The sequence below is a fragment of the Chionomys nivalis genome, chromosome 14 (genome assembly GCF_950005125.1).
Source record: "Chionomys nivalis chromosome 14, mChiNiv1.1, whole genome shotgun sequence".
In the NCBI taxonomy this organism is placed as follows: domain Eukaryota; kingdom Metazoa; phylum Chordata; class Mammalia; order Rodentia; family Cricetidae; genus Chionomys; species Chionomys nivalis.
In genome coordinates, this window is record NC_080099.1 from 761,324 (window position 1) to 785,284 (window position 23,961).

A 23,961-nucleotide genomic window follows, 5' to 3' on the forward strand; every position below is an offset into this window, starting at 1 on the left:
ATCACTGAAAATAATAATTGGTTTCATTTTTAGTTCTTTTGCTACTTGGAAATGGATTTTCGAGTATTCTTTAATAGTATTTTTATTATTGTGATCACATTAAATAAAAATTCCTACCTTGACAAATGATAAACTTTCATAAAAATATCATTTGGTATTTTTTCTTTTGTTCAAGTTGGCATGTGAAATTATTTTTTTCACTAGTATAGTCTAGAAATTAAAGTTGGTAAAACATGATCCAATTAATGCAAAGGAAAGAGTCACAGGAAGCAGCAAGAGATCATTCATATTGGACCCTAAAAATACCTAAGTAGTTAGTAAATCCCAGGCACAAAAAGAGCCATAAAAAGGATATAACTAGAGAAAGGACACTAAAAATAGATTTTATAAATGAAAATCTCATAACTGATTTATGAAAGAGAGGGGAGAATATAGGTTTAGGGAGCTATTGTTGGCACATAGTTAAAAAGTAATAATGATATCTGTACAGTGAGAGTGGAAAAAGAAGCAAAAGATGGTAGGATCTTGAACATCTAGTTGGTCTGTGTTTGAATAAAATCTCTGATGATTTTCAAAAAAAAGAAATTATTCTTTTCAAGTTCATCACAAGTTATTTGAGATGGTGTTAATGAGAAAATATTAGAGTATAATTTTGTGGGGAAGTCTGCTAGTTGTCCTACTAGAACATGGCATGTTTTACAAGCTTTGTTTCCTCTATCATTATTTTATCTCTGGCCGCATTTTAATATTAATTTTACATTTAAAATTTAATGTTTTAATTTATCATTATTATAATTCATTTAACAAACCAACAATGTAACAAATGTAGAACTCAACGTGAAAGCTTTATTATCTCCTGGAATAACTCAGATGTGCCTAGTAGAGATGATGGATGAAACCTGATTCTCTTTTGAAACCTGCCTAACAGTAATTTTGAGGAATATCAAAGTCTAAAAACGGGTACTTGGCCCAAGAAAAGGACATATTTGCTCTTTAATTTTAAAACTAACATTCTTTGACAATATTTTAAATTACTCACCTTATATACTTATGCCACCTCCCTGAGAGACTGTTGATAACTAAAACTTGTTTGGACAGACAGATGATGTCTTTATTGGTGCAGCAGATGATATCATTGTCTTTATTGGTACAAAAAATAGAGATGAGTTGCCTCTACTCCCCTAACAAAACCCTTCACAAATGTTAGTAATTAGCACCATTTTAGTTGAATTTGAAATTCCTGAAATTCCAGTCACTAACAGATAATGGATTTTAAATATATGTAGCATAAAAATAATATTTCTACAGGTAACTGCATTTTTTTCAAATATTGTAAAAAATGCATCAGAAGAAAGATTAGATAATTCTAAACCATAATAACAACAAGAAGAGTTAACTTGAGCTGCAGGGTTAAAATATGCTTGTGGCAAGGAAAAGTCAAAGGCGAGAGAGAGAAGGAGATCCCTTTGCAATACCCTTGATTTGTGTTGCCTTTATAATTTTCCAATCACAGTTCATTCTCATGAAAAAATGATTCCATGGCTTTGATACCAAGAACATTTTGGCCAGGTTGTGGTGGCCCACGCATTTAATCCTAGCACACGGGAGGCAGAGGCAGGCGGATCTCTCTGAGGTCAAGGCCTGCCTGGTCTACAAGAGCTAGTTCCAGGTCAGGCTCCAAAACTATAAAGAAAACTTGTCTCGGGAAAAAAAAGAAAGAAAGAAAAAGAACATTTTGTTATGTGACTATTTTTAAATTCACTTATTTTTAATTCTAATGTTATCTTCAAAGTTCTCCAAATAGTTGACATTCATTCCTCCTTTATAAAGTTTTGTCACTGACATTTGATCACATATTATTTCTGTGAAAACAAAATGGTATTTTATTTGTGTGCATTTACATTTCTTGTATTGTTCATTGATAAGGTAATTTTAAAGTGTCCTATTTTTTTAAAAAAAAACTGGATTATTGAGGGTCAAAAGAGTCATGAGCAGTAGTTGTCTTATTTCAATATTTTATAGATTGTTTATTTATTAACATTCTGGTATTGATTCTTTGATGGTCTTCAGACTAAAATTAATGAAATAGAAAAATAGGAATACTTTACTTTCCACTTGTAGAGCAGCATTTCTCTATGCACAAAAGATGTCACTGAAATATGATGAAATGTGACGTAAATGATGAACTTCATCAAATGTGTCTTGACCAAAGAAGGATGTTCAACCATTACCTAGATTTCTGAGTCATTGTCATTGAGTTCAAGTATTATTTACACAAAACTGTTATGTGAATCAGTGTCTCTGATTTATTATATATAATCCCACTGGGAGGAGAAATATGGAGGGCATTTGACGGATGTAATATTAAATGTCTATTTTTTAAGTGGCTGCATGTAAGACTAATACAAAATATATAGAATGAGTACGTATTTATACCTTTTCATTAAAGATAACTAATGGGGCAATGTTCTTCATTGTTAGCTGTAACATTGATCTCCATTGCTATTTTACTGGAAATTAACGTGAAATCCACATACATATTAGTTCTATGGTTCAGTAAAACCCGAGTAAGAAATTAAAATATGTTATCTTTTGTTTAAAAATACTCGAACTGAGTATAAATGTCAGTCATATGACTATCACTGTCCAAGTGTTCATGTTTAAGTTAATTTAACCCACTTCAAATCTGAATATTATTCTTTGACTCAAAGAATCCTTACTTGGTAAAATACTTTCCAGAAAACAATCTTATTAACCAGACAATTCCCACTGAGCACCAGTAAGCACTCAGTATTTAAGAACACGGTGTTATGATGGATAGAGCCACATTCCAAAATGTATATTCTAACTACAACTGCCTCAATGTACTTTTCGAAATAATTAATTCAGCCTCTTCAGCATGCTTCAGAATTACTTATAATGTACAGAGAGCTCTCTGCCAGTAATTCTTGAACTTATCTTGTTGTTATTTATTTTCAGAATGCCTCAATTTTCACATCCACTACTCATTAAGTATTAGTCTTTATTCATATGTCTTCACAAATAGATATTAATCACTTACTATAAACCAAGGAAATGGTGCTAGGAAGCACACTTATCTTATACAGCACTGTATACGTTCTTTACTTCCTGGAACTCACAAACCATTGTTTCTGAAAGTGCATTCAATGCATTTAAATGGGAATCAAAGCCTGCAGAACTTTGCAATATCCTTGGAGATTCACAGAAAATTGCAAAGCAAGGTTTAGAGTTACTGCCTAATAATAGAATTTTCAACTATAAAATATACCGAAGTGAAAGAAAGTAAATATCTTTAGATTGCTTACCAAGGGCATGTCTCAAGTTTTGTAGAAGGTAATAATGAATATCTGCAATTACTGTATGCCAACTTTGACCCTAACTATATTGTTTTATGTGTACATGGGATGATTTTGCAGTGTCTCTGTAGTTAGGGAGTTACTCTGATTGTACATTAAATACTTCAGACCACAAAGGTGAGACTGATTCAGTAGTATTTATCCATAGATAGATAGAAATATAGATAGATGATAGATAGATAGATAGATAGATAGATAGATAGATAGATGATAGATAAGGCATGCTTTCTTGAAAAGGTTGTGTTTATGACAACCAGTTGACTATATTAGGAAGCAGAATAAGCATCATGTGGAAGAGATTCTGCCTAGCTATTACTCTAATGTTTCAATGGTACATTTTAACCATTGTGCAATTCTCACTACAAAACATGTATGCAATGCTGTGGGATAATGCTCTTTTAACCTGTAAAGATTTGTCACTCGTATTGGTTTAATAAAGTGCTAATTGGCTAGGAAACAAGTAGGAAAGTATAGGCATGCTGACCAGAAAAGGAAGAAAGATGAAAATGCTCCACTAAGAAAAGGTGCCAAGCCATGTGGCTAAACATAGATAAAAATTATGGGTTATTTAAGTTGTAAGAGCTAGTTAATAATAAGCCTGAGATAACAGGCCAAACAGTTTATAGTTTATATAAGCTTCTGTGTGTTTGTTTGGGACTGAATGGCTGTGGAGCCAGGTGGGACAAACTTCTGTCTACAGTATAGTAATATGCAATGAGAGTGAACGAATGAGCAATGACAGCTTAGTGAACTTCTCTCTTCAAAAAATAAAGAGAAGTAATGTTTTCCAGTGTACATTAATGTTGCCAAAGACTGCGAGGACACTTCCTTGATTTTTCCCTTGCTTTTTCTTTCTTTGTAGAACGATTCAATGTTTATCTTATGCCTACACCCAACCTGGATATTTATGGTGAATGCACAATGCAGATCACTCATGAGAATATCTATCTCTGGGATATCCACAATGCCAAGGTCAAGCTGGTGATGTGGCCTCTTAGCTCACTAAGAAGATATGGTCGGGATTCAACGTGGTTCACCTTTGAGTCAGGAAGGTAAGTTCCAATTTCATGACAGAAATGTAGCTATGTGTGTAACAGAGTCCTGTGAGAAAATTTCTGGCCACCATTGCTAGATATAAGCATTACCTTTATAAAAGGTCAAAGCTACCAAATACAAATACTTACTGCTTCTTATTAATGATTTGAAAAGTATTATTAATCATAACATTATAACAGGCTAATTACCCCAGTCAAACTCATTTCAGTCTCAAACATGCATATCAAGCTAGTATAATAATGTAAGGTATTAAAATGTTATAATAATAATTTTGACACGTTTTCATGCAGTAATATTCCTATGCAATTAAATGTGTTCTTGGTTGTATTATTTTTGTGAATTTATTAAAAGAAAATGATATTAAATGCTGTTTTAAAAAATTATATATTACATTTTAGGTTTCAGATAAGTTACACAACTTCAACACATTTTATGCTGGTAACATTACAGAGTAATTTAATATTCAAAATGACTGAAGAAATTTTATCTTAGCTACAATTGTCATAAAACAAATAGGTTGACTTTTGCATCACAGAATATGGCTGATAACCATACATGCTTGAAATCAATGGATTGTTCACAGTTATTATGCCTAGACATGATTATACATGAGCTTCGGACAATGAAATTAACATTTTTAATCCTCAGACCTCTTTGGGAAAATATACACCTAACATTAGACTTAAGTTGGGGCATTGTTTTTTCCCACATCAGAATTGAAATCAAATCCTCCTACTTTATGAGTGCTCTAGCCAGTGAGCTGCATCTTAAGCCTAGATTTAAAATTTCTATATGACAAAGTGACAGTTAGTGCATCAGTCTTCCCAGGTGGGAACAGATTTAACACACTGTTCAAAAGAATTCATAGTCTTAAACAAAAATTATGACTGCAGTTCCAATGTATGCAACATATCAACTTTAATCCATAACTTTCTTCATATAAAATGTTTAAATATTCAAGTATAGTTGGGTTCTAATAATATTTATCTTAGACAGGTCACATGTCTCTTAAATTTTAAAAACAAAAATCCCTCAGCTGCAGTAATTTTCATAGAATGAAGTACTTTTACACCAAGAAAATATTACATTATTATGCTATGCTAATTTCTCTGAAGAACCTTGAATCTTGTGTTTACTTAGTAACTCGGAAGTCATCCAACTATCTATTCCTTTCTGCCTAGAAACTCAGGGTACAAAAATGATCGTATTCTGTATAACAATTGAAAATAAAATTTTTAACACAAAGAATATTTTTAGACATGTACACTGCTTTAAAAAATTATCACATTGTATAAAAGGGATGGTAATTCTCTAACGATTCATCATCTAAAATATTGTTTACTAAACTAAAGATTAGTGTTATATGGGGAATAAATAGGTAGATAAATAAGTTAATAAAGTGCTTATCTATAAGAATGAAGACCTAATTTTCATTCCAGAACACACATAATGAAAACAAAACACACAAACAAAGAACCTTGGGCATCGTGGTCCGCCCCTGTAATCCAGTATTAATGAAGCAGAGACAAGAGGAAACCTGGCCATCTATGGTCACCACCTAAGTTGTGGGCTGGGCCAGTGAAAGACCCTGGGTTGTTTAGTGGTGCTGTCGGTGAGGACGAATCACACCATACAACAAACTTTCAAGTTTGAGATTTATTAGCAAAAGGGAAGGGCTGGGAAAGAAGAGGCATAAGTCCTGCAGTCTCTTCAGAGAAGCGGCTGGAAAAGGGAGGCGGAACGAGTGGAATTTGATTTTAAAGGAGGTTTAGTGCATGTGCACAGAGATTGCCCAGCGCTGAAGCACACACACACACACACACACACACACACACACACACACACTGACTAGGTGTCGGTCGTAGGATCTTGGGCTGTCCAGGCATCTGCCTGAATGCTGACAATGCATATGCACAGGTGATGCTTTTAGCGACTACAGCTGAAGACCCAGGGGGCAGGCTAGTTTGATGCCTGAAATGCTAGCAAGCACATGGACATAAGGAGTAGTTGTGGTTGGTGATGTATTCTGTTAGGACCCAGAAAGGCAGGACAGCATAATGCTAACACGTTTCAAAGGTGATAATGATTTGAGGATGAAACCCAAAGTTGTCCCCTAGCGTCTGCACACACACACACACACACACACACACAATCACACAATCACACAATCACACAATCACACAGTGAGAAAGAGAGAGAACACACAACATGAACTACTGTTGCTGGACAGGGTGGTGCATACCTCTCCTTCTTTATCTTTTTTTTTTTTTTTAATTTGGGTTTTGATTTGTTTGGGAGGTTGCAAGGGTAGAGGGCAGATGTAACAAATCAAAACAAAACTTAAAAGAAAAAAAGAAGAATCTTACTGTGAAAGCTGTAGTGTAGTATGTTAAATCATACAGTTCGCCATTTAGTCCGTTCGTCTTTATTGCAAGTGTTAACTGCCATGAGTCATTGGTCTCGCTAGAAGCCTCTGGTTTCCAGCGATACCACCAATAATGGTCTGTCATGGGCTACTCTTGGATATGCTGGTTTCTGTGTCATAGAAATCCAGCCACTTCACATGCTCCAACAATTCATAGATGAGGCGGGTGCTGGGTGGGCCAACTCATAACCTTGGTTCTGGGCCTGGGTGGTAGCTTTGCCTCATCTTCACTACCTGGTCAAGCTCTCCAGCACTGCCTTGGCTACCTCACCCAATGTAACCTACAGCAAGGAGTGGGTGCAGGGCCCATTCTTCTATATGCTGTAGCTGGTGTAGGGCAGGGCTAGTTCTCTCACTCTGTGACCCTGCCACCAGCTCTCTCACCTGCCAGAGATAGAAAGGGGTGGAAGGGGAGGGCATCTTTTCCTCAACTGTGCTATCACTTGGCAGACAAGAGTCAGCGCTCTTCTCATGCCTTCCGGGCTGGCTCACCTGCATCCCCAGCAACAAGGTCAGCTGTAGTGTGCTGTCCAGACAGGAAGCAGAGCCACTACTTCCTCTACCTTTCCCTACCCTCAACTTCTCCGAGAGGGGAAGGCTCCCCATGAAAAGTCAACAAAATTATTACATTATGATTCATAACACTAGCAAAGTTAACATTATGAAGTACCAATAACAATAATTTTATGATGGGGTCGTCACCACACATGAGGAACTGTATTAAAGGGTCTTGGCATTATGACATTTGAGAACTCATGCTCTCAAAACACAACCAGAAGAAATTCATTTTAAGCCAAGTGAGAACATATCCTACTAACATATTGATTTTGAGTTATCCAGTCTTCAGAACTGTGAGATCATAATTTTCTTTAGCTTAAGCTGCTCCCAGGCTTGAGATTGACAACACCTTGAGGTTTAGATTCTAGACTGGATGAATGTGGAGAAGGTGAGCACTCATTTCTCTCTCCTCATATTGTAGGTGTGGTGTGACAAGTTGTTTTAAGTTCCTGCTGCCTTAACTTCCGTACTGTGATTATGTGAAGCCTGGCATTTTGAGCTAAAATAAACCTTTTTTCCCTTAGATGCTCTTTGTCAGGGTATTTTAGCACAGCAACAGAAATTAAACTAGGACAATAGGTATTGTCATAAAAGCAGTTTAAAATTATGAACTCACGGAACAAAAAGTAAATTCTCATTTAGTAGTAAAATGAAGGTAGAAGAGTTTTTAAATCTAAATAGACACAATTAATGAGCCAATATATTAATGAATTTTGTGTCATCAAAGCTAACTCTACTGTTTTTCTGAAGACATTCTAGACAAAATGAAAATATAAGCCAGGGCCAGGGGGAAAAACTAATGATATTATTGGAAAACATCACATGTATTCACAACTACAACTTTTACAGTCCCAAATAAGACGGTAAATAACCCATTCATAAAAGGGCCAAAGTGTTATCAGTTTATAAGAGAATCTCTACTGACACTCGGGAAAACACACAAAGAAAATATGCTCAGAAAATTGGTTACCAGGAACGATAAACTAAAACAAGGCTCCACTGCATCCTCTTTGCCAAAAGAAAAACAAAACACAGAGTGCATCAATTAGAGGCAGAACAGTTCTGAGTCTCTTGGTAATATGAATAAAAACTGACATACAATTTTCAGAAATACTTTGATAGTGTTGGGTGTACCATATGACAGAAAATTTTCACTTCTATGAGTTTATTTTCAAAATAATACTCATATCTGAGTGTTCAGTGTCTTTCTGTATAAAAGTGAAAACAGAAACAATGCAATTTACAGCAAATGAGACAGGAAACAGAATTCATAGTATTGTTATTCAATATAATATTTTTTCTAATAGCACTTCATTAAACCTAAGCTAAAAAACATCGTTCTAAGAAATATATATTAATACATTTGTACAAAATTCTGTGAGTCAAACTAATTTATACAGAGAGAAAATTTGAGGTATACAAATAATGCACTGCTCACATACAAAAAGAAACTTCAGGTGAGAAGAATATTCTATATCCTGAAACTCCAAAGTTTTCACTATTAAAAATGATTATTTGAGTGATAAATTTGTTAATTGGCTCCATTTCACCAGTTCTTGGCATATGTATTTCTCAAAACATCACACTGTATATAATATAATTTATTTCTATTTTCACTAATATTCACTGTATAAAAGTATAGGATTAACTGAGCTATTTCAAACATGCATATCATGTATTTTGCTCATATTCACTCTCCCATTATTCTCTGCCTCTGCATTATTCTCTCCCATTATTCTGTGCCTCTCACTAGTCCCACATGGCTTACTTGTAGCTGAATAATTCCAAAAATATATGTTCTACACATAAATGAAAATGTGATATTTGTATTTCTGTGTGCAGTTTATTTCACTTAACACATGATTTCCACTTTCATACATTTTCCTACAAATTTAAATTTTTATTTTTCTATATGGTTAACTGTAACTCAATTGTGTATATGACTGTATATGTATATATGTATATATGTGTGTGTATATGTATATATATTGTAATTCCTTTATCCATTTATCTGTTGATTGGCATCTATCCTGATTGCATAACTGTTTTAAAAAAATATTTTATTATTATTATTATTATTACAAATTTTCACCTCCTCCCCTCCTCCCATTTCCCTCCCCCTCCTCCCATTTTCCCTCCCCCTCCCTCTCCAGTCCAAAGAACAGTCAGGGTTCCCTTCCCTGTGGGAAGTCCAAGGTCCTCCCCCCTCCATCCAGGTCTAGGAAGGTGAGGATCCAAACAGACTAGGTTCCCACAAAGTCAGTACATGGAGCAGAATCAAAACCCAGTGCCATTGTCCTTGGCTTCTCAGTCAGCCCTCCATTTCAGCCACGTTCAGAGAGTCCGGTTTGATTACATGCTCCATCAGTCCGAGTCCAGCTGGCCTTGGTGAGTTCCCATTAGATCAGCTTCACTGTCTCAGTGGGTGGGTGCACCCCTCGCGGACCTGACTTCCTTGCTCATGTTCTCTCTCCTTCTGCTCCTCATTTGGACTTTGGGAGCTCAGTCCAGTGCTCCAATGTGGGTCTCTGTCTCTATCTCCACCCATTGCCAGATGAAGGTTCTATAGTAATATGCAAGATATTCATCAGAGTGGCTATAGTATAGGGCCAGTTCAGGCACCCACTCCTCAACTGCTCAAGGAACAAGCTGGGGACATCTCCTTGGACACCTGAGAACCCCTCTAGAGTCCAGTCTCTTGCCAACCCTCAAATGGCTTCCTTAATTAAGATATATACTTCCCTGCTCCCATATCCACTCCTCCTCCATCCCAACTGTCCCATTCCCCCAAGCTCTCCCCATCCTCCCCTTCTCACTTCTCTCTCCCCATCTCCCCTTACCCCCGTCCCACCCCCACCCCCAAGCTCTCAATTTTTGCCTGGAAATCTTGTCTACTTCCAATATCCAGGAGGATAACTACATGTTTTATACATACATACATATATATATATATATATATATATATATATAATCATTCTGTAAATCCTGTACTCTTTTATGTATTTTATATTCACCAAAGGATGTTCATGATAGATATTTTAGAAAATAAGAAGGGTGGGCATATGATTCAATCAGTCTGAGGACAGTTTGGCTTTGTGTACAAAAGTGACACCAGTTATGTGACCATTATCTTTGGAAGAAAGCAAAAAAATAACACACTTCAGCTAAGATACCGCTAATATATAAAATAATGCAACCCCAGCTCCATAAATAACAACATATAAAGCTATGTGCGGCTATCTAGTAGACGAATTACCCAATGTGTTCCTTTATTTTCCTGTAGACATGATTAGTGACCATATATTAGATGGGAGGATCAAACCAGAATTTCAAGTGTCTCCCTATTGATTTTTACCCACGTGAGTCTAGAAATCCTTCCTTGATTTAATGACTATTAGCAAAGTTTAGGAACTTTCTGAAGGAAAATTAAAAAGCCTAAAAGGAAGAACAAAACTGTCACTGTTATCCCAATCGACCAATTAGTGAAAAGCTATTCACACTAAAGCGTGTGTGGGTTCAATAAAAATGTATTGAACTTCAGAGTTAATGGACCAAAAACTAAGATCAGAGCTTCCATTTCATGATAAGAATTGTTTCCTAAGGCATTTAATTAATGCTTTATCCTATGGGAAAAATTGGTTCTATTATCATAGCAAGAGATTTACCAAATTAGATACTCGAAAAAAAATCACTGTTTCTAAAAGGTTTTTCTAACATACTTTTTTGCTATGATTTTTTTTCACATCACAGCCCTCCCCATTCCTGCCTCCCACACATTGTAATTAACCTAATTAGATACCATGGTTGAATTATTTTCATGAAGTCAAAAACCTGACTTATTTTCTGAACTGTTGTTATTCATTCAGTGGATGCCATGATAAGAACTAGAGAAGTAAAGATGAGAAGCATACAGTCTGGCCTTAAGCAGTTCAAGGGGCAATAGAGATGGGTCTATGAATGGCTACAGACTGCAATAAGAGAAATTCCATGAGGTTTATAAATCAGAAAAATAAGTTAAATTAGTTTGAATAAGTTAATGGTGATTGCTCCAACATATTATTCATGGCTAAACACCGTAAAATATGTCTCTCAATCATACTAATATGATACAGGCCTGAACAAATTGGCAGGGCAGATAGATTAAAAAGCTGAGGCTGTTGCTGTTGTGAAGTTGAAATGGACCAAACTACCTCAGCTGACAACACAGGGTAATAAGACAGGAAATCTCTAGTAGGTGTTGCAGACTGAACTATGTGTCTCTAAAATTAATGTGTAAAAACATTGTCCTCAGTATTTCACAGTGGGTACGAAGTCTTTACAAAGTTAATTAAGTTACATAAGGTTATGATCCAGTAGGACTCATGACTGTCCTTGTACAGAGAAGGAAAAAGAGATCTGTCTCTTCTTCTACTTCCATACAGAAGAAAATCCAGGTGAAGACAAGTAAAGTACATATCTACCAGCAAAGAAAAGGCCTGAATCAGAACCAGCCATGGTGGGCACTGATCTCAGACTACTATGTAACTGTGAGAAACAAATTTCCATCATCTAGGACCAATAATCCTTGTATTTTGTTAAGAAGCCTGAGGTAAATGATATAAATAAATTCAAATATTCTGGCACAGAAATTATACATATGACTACTTTAAAGAGCTCAGTGTCCTGAACACTGTGCTGTCCAGTTCCATCTAAGGGAGTGAGGAAACATGGGACAGTGTGTGGAATATTTGGTAGGTGTCAATGCTTCTGCTACAATCATATCTCTAATATTTTTTTAAAAAATATTTTTCCATGTTACCTTCATATCAATCTCTCACAAGAGTGAGAACCTCCCAAAAGTACCACACTTTCAGATGGTAGGTCAAAGTTCAGTCTGTAGGGGATTTGTAATGTAGGCAACATTGGCTTAAGATATCAGAAGAATGATTCCAGAGGAATAATCTAAAAGGATCATTTCTCTGCCTCCATCTATCATATGAGATAAGCAATAGTTTAAGAGGGAAAGGAATTTTTTCCTTGCAAATACTCCTTAAAAAAAGAGATGGTTGGAAGGCATGGGGCAGTCTACTCGCAAAAGATGGTTAGGTGGAAACTTGAGAGTCTGACTTTGAGCTCTAATAAAGATCCTTAACCTCTTTCTTCTCTTTCATCAGGAACTTGCTCATCCTCCCATCACTTCCTCTCTGCCTGGCCCCTGTTGGGAGGATTTATCTTCATCAATCTCCTTGACTATGTCTAACATAGGAAAAGGTTCTTAGGTGTTGCAAGTTTCTGAGCCACTTGTACAACTGAGGAGTGATGCTAGAGGTCTGAGGCATATCAGATCATGAGCCCCAAGGAAGTAGGAGAATGGCAAGAAAGACCGAAACTTCCTACAGGCTTTAGCCATTCTTTAGCTGAAGAATGCAACCAAAACTGTAACCAAAGGCAGCATTTGTTGTCCAGAAAAATCTCGGACAATACAATGGTCAGTAATAATAGTTGTTGGATCAAGTATAAAAGACAGTGTATAAGCTGGAAATAAAGTTCATCCTCGGTGTGGATGTTCTAAGGCATTCCAGACAGGGGTTATTTCTTATATAAGCATGGTGACACTTTGGGAAATTATGTTGACAGAAATGAACCACTACTGAAGTGTACTCACACAAAGCTATCCACATGATCTAAAAGCAAACGTCGTATAAATGATTTACATTTCTCTCTTTTGTATAGAACTAATAGTAGTGTATCTGAATCATCACCATGGTCTAGCAATACAAACATTTCTAAATAAAATATGTGAATGAGTGGTTAACCTATTATAAATTAAAAAATAACAAGGGTCATAAACATTTTAGTTTATTTCTCTCAATAAAACTTTGATGGAATATCATCCAATGGCTTATATATTTAATTCATCTGGTCATATGTATCAAAATTTAAGGAAAGGTTTTTTTTTTTTAGAAAGAGTTCTCATATCTGCTACGATTGTTTATTCTCCAATATCACCATGTTAGTTCCCTGACTTTATAAGATTTTCATAGCAAAGTTTCACTTTAACCCATCCATTATCCCATTTAATAAGAGATAATGGTAGACACTGTATCCACAGTTAGTAGTGATCCTGATCCTTTAACAAGCAATAGTCTTCGCATTGTTACAAAGATTGTATGTCTTCTCTTTGTGGTTTAAAAAAAATCTCTTTTTGAGGGGTGCACCCAACCACTGAGACAGGGGGGCCGATCTATTGGGAGCTCACCAAGGCCAGCTGGACTGCTACTGAAAAAAACATGGGATAAAACCGGACTCTCTGAATGTGGTGGACAATGAGAGCTGACGAGAGGCCAAGGAGAATGGCACAGGAACTTTCATCTGGCGATGGATCGAGAGAGAGACAGAGACCCAATTTGGATCAACCGTCTGAGCTCTTAAGGTCCAAATGAGGAGCAGAAGGAGGGAGAACATGAGCAAGGAAATCAGGACCACGAGGCGTGCACCCACCCACTGTGACAGTGGAACTGATCTATTGGGAGCTCTCCAAGGCCAGCTGGACTGGGACTGAATAAGCATGGGTTGAAACTGGACTCTCTGAACAAGGCGGACAATGAAGGCTGATGAGAAGCCAAGGACAATGGCACTAGGTTTCGATCCTAATACATGAACTGGCTTTGTGGGAGCGTAGCCTGTTTGGATGCTCACCTTCCTGGACCTAGATAGAAGTGGGAGGACCTTGGTCTTCCTGTAGAGCAGGGAATTTGGACTGCTCTTCAGTATCGAGAGGGAGGGGGAGTGGACTAGGGGGAGGAGAAGTGGAGTGGAGATAGGGGGAGGGGAGCGGGGGGAGGGGGCAATATGTGGGAGGAGGGGGAGGGAAATGGGAAACGGGGAGCAGTTGGAAATTTTAAGTAAAAAAGAATAAAAAAAAATGACATCATAAAAAAAAAGAAGAAAAAAAAATCTCTTTTGCTTTTTGACATCATAATTACATAATTTCCCCTTCCTTTTCCTGCCTTCACTCCTACATATGCCCCTATTTTCTCTCAAATTCATGGCTTCTTGCTTTCATTAAGTTTTGTTATATACATATATAATATTTATACATTATTTATAGACATATACTTCCAAATACAAAAAGACACCCTGCTCTGTTTGAAAAAATGTTACTTTAATATATGTTCTGAGGGCTTACCATTTGATATTAGCTAACCAGTTGATTATGTTCTTCCCTGGGGAAGAATATTTCTTCTGTTCACATCATTGTTTTGTTGCCTGATATTTTTGTGTAGGATTGAGGACTCCTGAGGTTTCCCCTTTCTACATAAGCTTGTCTACTAATATTATTCATGTTCAACTTAAGTTTAGGCAGTCATGGTGGTGGTACTTAGTAGATATAGCTTCCAACATTCCTAAGAGACACAATCAAACATTAAACTCACTCATCTTCTGACTCTAACAATATTTTTATACTCTCTTAAATGTAGGAGGTTTTATACATGAGCTCTGTATGAGCTGTGACTTGGACCCACAAGTTTTTGTATTGATTGATTTGGGTGTAGACTTCTATAATGGTCTCCATCTGTTGCAAAGAGAAATTTCCTTGATTAAGTATTGAGAACTATACTTCTCTGTGGGTATAAGGACAAATATTCAGAATGTAGTTAGAGAACGTTCTGGTATAGTAAAGTTGTGATTGTGGGTTCTTCTTAATTCACCTGGTGTTTAATGGGTTTTTAGTTCTTGCATGATGTTCCTCTTGTTGAGTAATTCTTAACTTCAATGAGAGAACTGAGCAGAAGAAAGAGTCTTCTTCAGGGAAGAGCACACCAACTGCTTATCTAATACCAAATGGTCAGCCAATAATATATATATATATATATATATATATATATATATATATATATATGTATGTATGTGTGTGTGTGTATATATATATCAAAGTAATATTATACACAGAATAGATTGATTTATGCATTTAGGAATATGTATGTATACTTTTATATGTGTATGAATACTATACACAAAAATATATGTGTGGAACAAAATTAACAAGAACAAAAATGAGGCCATGAAATTGAAAGACAGCAAGGAGGGTTATATGAAATGGCTTCAAGGGAGGAAAGGGAAGCAGGAAATTATGTAATTGTATTATAATACCCCAAAATAGCAACTTAAAATGAGCTGGAATTTTTTAATTTAAAGAGAGAATGGCTTGGAGAGAAGATGTCTGGGCATTCACTCCGAATGAAGAGCTTGACCAATGCTTAGGTGTTCTACTTTGTTGGGTGTTTTGTTTTGATTCATTGTTGCTGCAGATGTTTTGTTGCTATTGCTACTGTGATTTAGAGTAAGGAGCAAAAAGTAAGAAGAGAAAGGGAGATTAAACTCAGAACCAAGTGGAGTAAAGTCTTGACAAAAGAACTTGAACTTTATTTTATAACTATCAGAGTATTTTTTCTTCTTAAGGAAAACAAGTAAACACAGACCTAAATTTCAGATATATCTATCTGGGAACTTTTGGGGGATATTTTAATAATAAATAATTCAAGGAGGTTAATAATTTCAAATAAATGGCACACCCAAGTCACAGCAATCATAGGATTTTTTTTTTAAAAAAAAAAAAAGGAAAACAAGCCAGACAACTCATGAGACTTGTGCCTCTGTTAGCCATTTATACTCCATGTGAGCTCAGTTTACCCCATTAAACTTCCTGGGACTTGAGCTCCTTATTCATAAGACTTTAGAAGAAATACATTCACTTGTCCACCTTTTGTGCGGATATGCGGTGCAAACCCAACAATGGGTTTTGAACCAAGTTTTAAAAGCTCCTATGAATAGCACAAACAGAAGAGATAATTAAAACCATTAGATGCACATGCACACAGTACAGGCATATCCGAGGGATCAAGAAGGATTTCTTTGAAAGACACATTCTTCCATGTGAAAAGTTAATAGGCTACGGTCTTACAGTGCCAGCTATAAGCATCCCAAAACAGACATGTGACTTGAACGTAATTATAGTTATTGGTTACCTTAAAGAATATTATAGATATTATTTAATGAAAAAGTAACAACTGCTTCCTGAAATTTTGACCAATCCATTTTAATTTGACATTTGTAATTAAAGAGTTATGTTTACACTCATCACTTGATCTGATCTAACTAATCAACAACAGGGACAAAAAGCAATTAAATTTATACTATTGTGCAAGAATCATAACAGGCTGGTGAAAAATAAAGCGTCACTCCATGTTAGAAGTACTGGAAGCAAAGTTTCCCTGACTTTGTGTCCTATGTGGGTTCAATAAATTAACCTATTCACATGAGCCTTATTTGTATAAAAGCAAAATAAATCCATTTAATGTAGGAACAAGTTGAAAACACAACAAATATTGCCATGTTTATCTTGAAGGAAGCAAGCTACAATTCAGAATAAAACGGGAAGTCTCATTTTAACCTTTTAGTTAAAACCAGAATAAATATATTTGAGAGAGTAGCCATCAGAACAAAGTAGAGTAAGGGGGAGAAAAGACAGTCCTCTTTAGACACCTTGGCGAGGAAAGAGATTTCTTCTCTGTGGAATGCTTTTAGCAGGGAGTTCCTCATTTTGGATTGTCTGGCAAGCAAACTTACAATATATCCCGGAACTCTATGGAATGTCACTTACATTAAACATTTGGGCTTTAAAGGACATGTCCCTAATCCTGCATTCCCTTATATGTGCCATAGCCTCTCTCTTAAATTCCTCAAGTATCTGGGTTAGTCACATTCAAAGCTTAAAACAAGGCCCTGTAGGGATGTTCCAGATTCCCCAGACCTCTAACTGCCTTGCCTGTGCACCCTTGATAACTAGTATTAGTGGCTAAGTTAATATTTAGTAATATGTTTTCAAAATGTGACCACCTTTGCCTTAAACACCAATATTCTCAATTATGTTTGCTAGAAAATTGACAAAATAACTTTAAACAGGTATTATGCCTCTTTCATGTTCCTTTCCAATAAGTAATTCTTAGAACTGAATATGTTTATAGGGAGAAAATGTCAAAATAGTAAATAAAGTCATTTTGCAACCATGTTGAAATATAGCAATGCATCCCAGCAGCGTAATAAAAAGATGAGAATGGGATTTTGTAAGGTAAGTCACCTCACTGTTAAATATTTTTATATTTGTATAAAATGTTTTGCAAATAAATTTTTTATTTGCACAACGACACTTAAAATGCAATGAATCTATCTATATATAAACTTAGATAAACTGAGCTACGTCTTCATTGATGCACAGAATCTATCTAAAACATTTATAAGACAATACAAAGTGTGTCTTTTGAATTGTACCCCATAACTTATCTGACATATTTCTTTTATTGCTATTATTAACTAGAAGTCACTAGAATGTACCATTTTAAGGCCAAATCTGGCAGTTTTGCATCATATATTTATCATATTTTGTCATAGTATGCAGTAGCCTATACTAGATTCAGGGTATAAAATCTACAGGATACAAGCCTATACAAAATATTCTGTACTCCCTAGTGGCTCAGTTTTTCCATCTTAAGTGAGGGTTTTTCATAGACTGTGCAATTGTTTTTAAAAAGAAATGAGATGATACATACCAAAAAACTTTACCACAGTGTAGACAAAGAACATCATGGAGAGATATGGGTATCAGTAAAACCTTGTCATGTCTCTTATATTATTTTACAGTAGAAAATGAATTTTAAAAAGATTAATTCTTTATATTTTAGAAGAAAATATAACATAATGTTCTTGTGCAGTGCCCCTGCATGTAAAACTAAAGAGCATATGGCTTGGTCATTTTTCAAACTAAGAGCATAATTCCTTCACATACCATGCTCCACTTTACACAATTGTCCATCGGCGGCATTGTCCACAACAGTCCTGATGGGTAAAGAGAAACATGCAATTAACATTGGGCTTCTTTGGGTAGACGAGGTCCCTCAACCTTATGGCCTTTAAAATCAGGACTCTCTAAAATAACATTTGTGTAACTCATGCTCCATTACTCTGCAATGGTATTGTACTTGAACGAAGTCAAATTAGGTTCTGAATTGGTCTTGCTGGCTTGGAAAGTCCCCATTGACCTTCTATTTGCTTTTCTATTACCACTCTGAACCCACTTGGTGGTATTGAAGGCTACCCTAATTTCACTTATTATATAACCATTAACTAACAGAAATTGGTTTATCCAAAACAGAGCTAGAGAACAACCCACCAGTAATCCCTCTAGAATTAAGTTATTTGTAAAAAAGAAAGTTTAATCAAAAGAAAAACAAATGCCTTAGCAACACCATCTCAGGGACTGAGTATCACATATATTCAAGTGGATACATTCGTAAATTTCCCAAGTGAGGCAGGCAAGCCAAGAGTGTAAATTCTGACATGTAACCTTTGTGCCTCATTAAGGGAACATTCTTTTGTACTTGCCAGAGTGTAGAATACCACTTAGCCAACAGTATTCTGTAAAGCTGGCTATAGAGTGGCTAACTGCAACATTTTAGCTGAGAAGGACAATATAAAATGAGAACTATGGGACAATTTAAAACTCTGCTAATACAGTAAATTAGAAATGACAAACTATGTTGCAATGGCATTCTGTGATAAGTGTTTGTGCTTGTTTGTTTTTGTGGAATTGGTGAAGGCTTTTACTACAAGAACTGGGTCTTACTGTATGCATATAAGTTCTGCTTGTTCAGCATCATAGCTACCATGTTACTTTTACCCTGATCTTCCTTAAAACACCCCTCTCTATTTTAGAAGTCCAACTTCCACTTTAAGAAACTTATCAGACTGTCTCCACTTGTCTAGAGTATCCTTGAATGACAACTCTGCAGAAACGGAAAAATTGCTTTCCTCTGGTTATCTATGCTTGAACATTGACTTTTTTCTTTAATTGCATTTCCACCCCATAAGGATTTCTGAAATTTCACTCCCCTTGTTAAGAAGAATTTCTGAATTAGTGCCAAGTTTCAAATAGGCACACAAGAAACAAGTTAGTCAACCTACCCTGGTGCCTGGGGAAAGTTGATCTAATTTCTGTCCCCACAGTTCTCTATAGCTCGAGATTTCTGTCCTGCCTGGTCCTGCAGACATTAAGTTCTGAAGAAACACACAGAGGCTTATATTAGTAATAAACTGTTTGACCTATTAGCTCAGACTTATTATTTACTAGCCCTTACAATTTAAATTAACCCATAATTCTTATCTATGTATAGCCATGAGACTTAGTAGCTTTTCTCAGTGCAACATTTTCATCTTGCTTCCTCTGCCTCTGGATGGCAACTACAGACTGAGCCTTTCCTCTTCCCAGAATTCTCCTAGTCTGATTATCCCACCTATACTTCCTGCCTGTCTCCTGGCCAATCAGCATTTTATAAACCATTACAAATGGCAAATCTTTATAGTGTACAAGAGCATTGTCCCACAGCAGTTTTCCATTTTCCTAGAATCTCAAATGGTTGTGTATCTGATGACTCACTCAGGACAATATTTTGAGAGCCATTCATTGTTTCATGTAGAGTTTACTCTCTTCTGTGTAGTTGAATGTAGTACAGCTGTTTAATCTGTCACCAGTCAAGAATAAAGCATTTCTTTCTTTTTTCTTTAAAAAAAGGGGGGAGGGGGGAAAGGTTGGGATTATGTGTGTGCACATGCAGCTGTCTGTGGGCATGTTCACATGTGAGTGCAGTTACCTACAGAGGCCTGAAGAGGGTGTCAGACACCCTGGGAATGCAGCTACAGATGACTGAGCTGACCCACTTTTGTGCTTCTAACTAAACTGCGATCCCCTAAAAAGAGTATTACAAAGTTCTTAACTGCTGAGTCATCTTGCCTGCACACATGTTTTAAGGCCTTGCTTCATAGACACCCATTTGTTCTGTTTAAAGGAATAATTCTAATACTGGAGTTTCAGTGTCTTTCTATGGTTGTCACATCATACAAAAGAATCAAGGATTATTTGTGAGGCTCATGGTCTCATTAATAAAGAATCTAAGAATAGGCTCAAAGGTAAACTCAGGGAAATTTTTATTAGCATTTAAAAGAAATATTCCCAGGGCCAGGAAGCTGTAAATGTCAACAGCTGCCTAGGAGTGTGTGTATAGAAGGGGTGGGGAGTAGTGACAATGAGGTCAGACACACAACTGACAAGCAGCCACATGGTAAGAAAGAAAGCTTTAGAGAAAGAATAAAGAAGTCCAAATGTTGGGGAAATTCAAAGTGTTAAGGAAAACTAGCTTAGAAAAGAGAGAGAAGGAAGATGGGAGCTTTAATCTTTCATTTCAGGAAAACAGGCGGACATATGAAGTTGTGTGTCTGGGGATCCATAAGCTTCTGTTCTAGAGAAACGGGTTCTGGAAAGGAGGGATACAGTATTTCATTTAAATCCTAATTATTCTACCTATCTCCTTAGCATGGCCTAAGGCAAGCCAACCTCCCTAACACGTCTCTTGGCTGGGTTTCTATAAAAGTCCAGATGGAATGTTGGGTCTCCACCCAAGCCAGGAATTTTATTCTCTTGACCAGAGGGTGAGTTTTTTTTTTTCTACTCTAACAATTCTCTCACCAATTATGTAACAAAGTGGGAGACTAAGTTACTTATTCTATAAGTTTTTTAACAACCAATATAGGTTTATTTCTCGATTTTAATCCATACATCATATAAAACTTCATATCATTAAGCTTATATAATACAAACAAGCAGATAAAAGTGTTCTCAAATATCATTTATAATTTCTTTTTTTAAGACGTAAAACCAGAAATTTGAGAAATATAAAAAAATATGAAAAGATAAAAGTAGGATATTTAAGTTTTAATTTTCTTAATAAGTACTTTAAATAAAAAAATCCATGTTGCTTTAGTAAGTATAATAAAACAAAATTTCCTTTGAATGTACAGGCAATGGCTTTAGTTGATTTTATTATTATTTATGGTAGGAGATAAGGAGATGATAGCAATTGAATAAATATCTTTTTTAAGAAAGGATCTCAAGATGTACAAGCAAGGCTAGACAGTAGTGAAGGAGCAAGCAACTCATCTCAGCTGTGAACAGAAGTGAAAAACTGAAGGCAGGGGCTTTATCATAGAACTGACAAAGCCCAGGTAAAGGGTTTAGGATTAGCTTATTTCCATGCTGTCAGCTGGCTCTGAACATCAAGGCTATCTGTCCTTGTCCAGTACCCATCTTTAAGATAATTAGGGTAGAAGGACAGTGGCTTAGAAAGGCAGGAACACTAAATAAAGGCAGAGAGGGTGTGGACTTTGGATGGATGAATTTGCATTTGTAAAGCATACTTTGAGGTAAGCTGTTCAGTATTTGAAAGTTGGCTGAAGAGCAGATCTCCCAGACTTTAGGGTCCATTTGCCAAAGAATTAAAATATATAATTAAAACGTATTTTCTCAGTATGTTTCTTTAAGAAATCCTTTGAAATTGTTCATTTTAGAAATTATTTAAACATTTTTCTGATTCTATTTTTATCTTTTTAAAAAAATTATTTTGTGCATTTGGATATTTAGTTTGCATGTTTTTCTGCGCACCATGTGTATGCAGTGCCCAAAGAAGCCAAAGAGAGCATTGGATCCCATTGAAATGGAGTTACATATGGTTGTGAGCCGTGATGCAGGTGCTGAAACTGAACATGGTTGGTCCTTTGGAAGAGCAGTGAACACTCTTAATGTCTGTGCTATCTATCTCTTCAGCCCTTTGACTTATCTTTAAGAAATGGTAGAAGGATGCTCTTGTCTAGCCTATGCAGCTCAATTCTATGTCACCGTTGATAAAGGAAAGACATAGTAAGGAATCTGTACTCCTGTCACACTGAGTGCTAAAGACAAGAATAAAATTTGTTGTTCCTGAAATTTAGAATTTACTGAATGTTAAAGTGATTCGGGAAAATTAAGGAGAGGAGATGGGGTAAAACCCACAAGAGTTGACTAAACAGTGAAGCAGATAAATTTCAATTAAACATGCCAATACACTGAATTGTTGATCCACTCTTTAGCAAGCAACAAATCCATATGAGTTGGAAATAATAAAAGGGCATGCTTCATCAAAAACTGAACTACGATTCAGGGATGGAAAATAAAAAAAGCAATAAAATTGTTAGAGAAATTATTTCTCTGTAGTTATGATGAAGATCCCTTTTATCTTTAAGAGGGAAGAGCATTTTATGCCTTGTCTCTGAAGAGTGAACAATCAGTTTCTATTGTATCAGTAGCTCATAAAGATAGAATGTGCCTGGTATTTTTTATAGTAGTCATGAATTCTACTACTCCAATGAGTCCAACAAGAACCATCAAGAATACCAGGTCATCTCTAATCTACTGGCCTTCTCTTTGCCCCTGATTATTTGATGGCTCCAAAAACAGCATTAAATCCTAGAAAAAAATTAAACATCAATTTAAAAGGCTAGAATGTATACTCCTAATCATAATACAACCTACACTATAAAGATTGTGAACAATGGCTTTATATTTACTTATACATTAAAACTTTAATAAACCTGCTGTTTTAAAAGAAAAGATAATATAGTAGAATTTTTAAAAGAAAAGTGCAGTTGATTTATATATAAAGCCTCTTCATGTTTGCACATTGTTATGCATTAACATTATTTTACAATGACAAATATTAGTTGAAATACAACTTTGCAAATACAGCTTGCATTGATGAAGTTCAAATATATGCCCTATTACTTGATATACTTTATTAAGTCAAGGAATAACTTGATTTCCCCAAATGTTACAGTTATAATCATATTTTTCATAATACAGCTATACACTATTAGTATAATTTTAATACATATCAATTATTAAACATTGTATTATTCACCATTATTATTTATATTGACATTATGTATAGTTGTCAATTATATTATTAAGCATATTACTGTCAAAGTTATTGCTTTTATCTATAATCTTTATTTATATCCTCTTACCCATATGTGCAGAAATCTATAATAATCAAGCCAACCTCAGATCTCAAGCTGTTGCTAGCACATTACCAAACCCTTCTGAAATTGCCTAATGCAGGAAATTTATTTATATCGCAGCATCTAGTTAGTTTTATGAGTTAGTAATTGGCTCTTTTCCTACTAAGGAAGCATAAGAATGCTTTTACTAAACTCATAAATCTCTGTTACTTCAGTGTAAATATACACAAATTAATTTTGTGCTTTCAAAATACATTGGTTTTTTAATTGCAAAGTAGTTAATCCTAATTCATATTTCTTTATTTCTCAAATTATTAAGTTATAGTCAATATTTTGCTACTATTATTTGCTGAAATTTTCTTCATCCATTAGATCATTCTGTCTGAAGTTCTGATCCAACATGCAGTACATACAGAGGCACTACCTTAAGGATGATGTGCATGAATTGTCTTAGAATGAAGAAAACATGTGTCTTAGAACACAATTTTCCTTTTAAATATAAAATCTCTACCACCGGCATATTTAAAAAAAAAAACAAGAGCAAGCTTTATGAGAAAACTAAAGCAAAAATGAAAAAGATAGAGAATAATATTCAACCTTTAAATTACCAGATATCAAATTTGT

The 23,961-nt window shown here is 35.5% G+C and overlaps 1 protein-coding gene across 1 annotated transcript in view; it reads left to right on the forward strand.

Moving 5' to 3' along the window:
* Positions 1 to 23,961, forward strand: part of Dok6 (docking protein 6) — a 309,821-nt gene that overhangs the window by 187,678 nt on the left and 98,182 nt on the right. Inside the window, exon 5 of the mRNA XM_057788968.1 lies at positions 4,240 to 4,429. Coding sequence (XP_057644951.1) covers positions 4,240 to 4,429 — 190 coding nt within the window. The remainder of the gene's footprint in view (positions 1 to 4,239; positions 4,430 to 23,961) is intronic.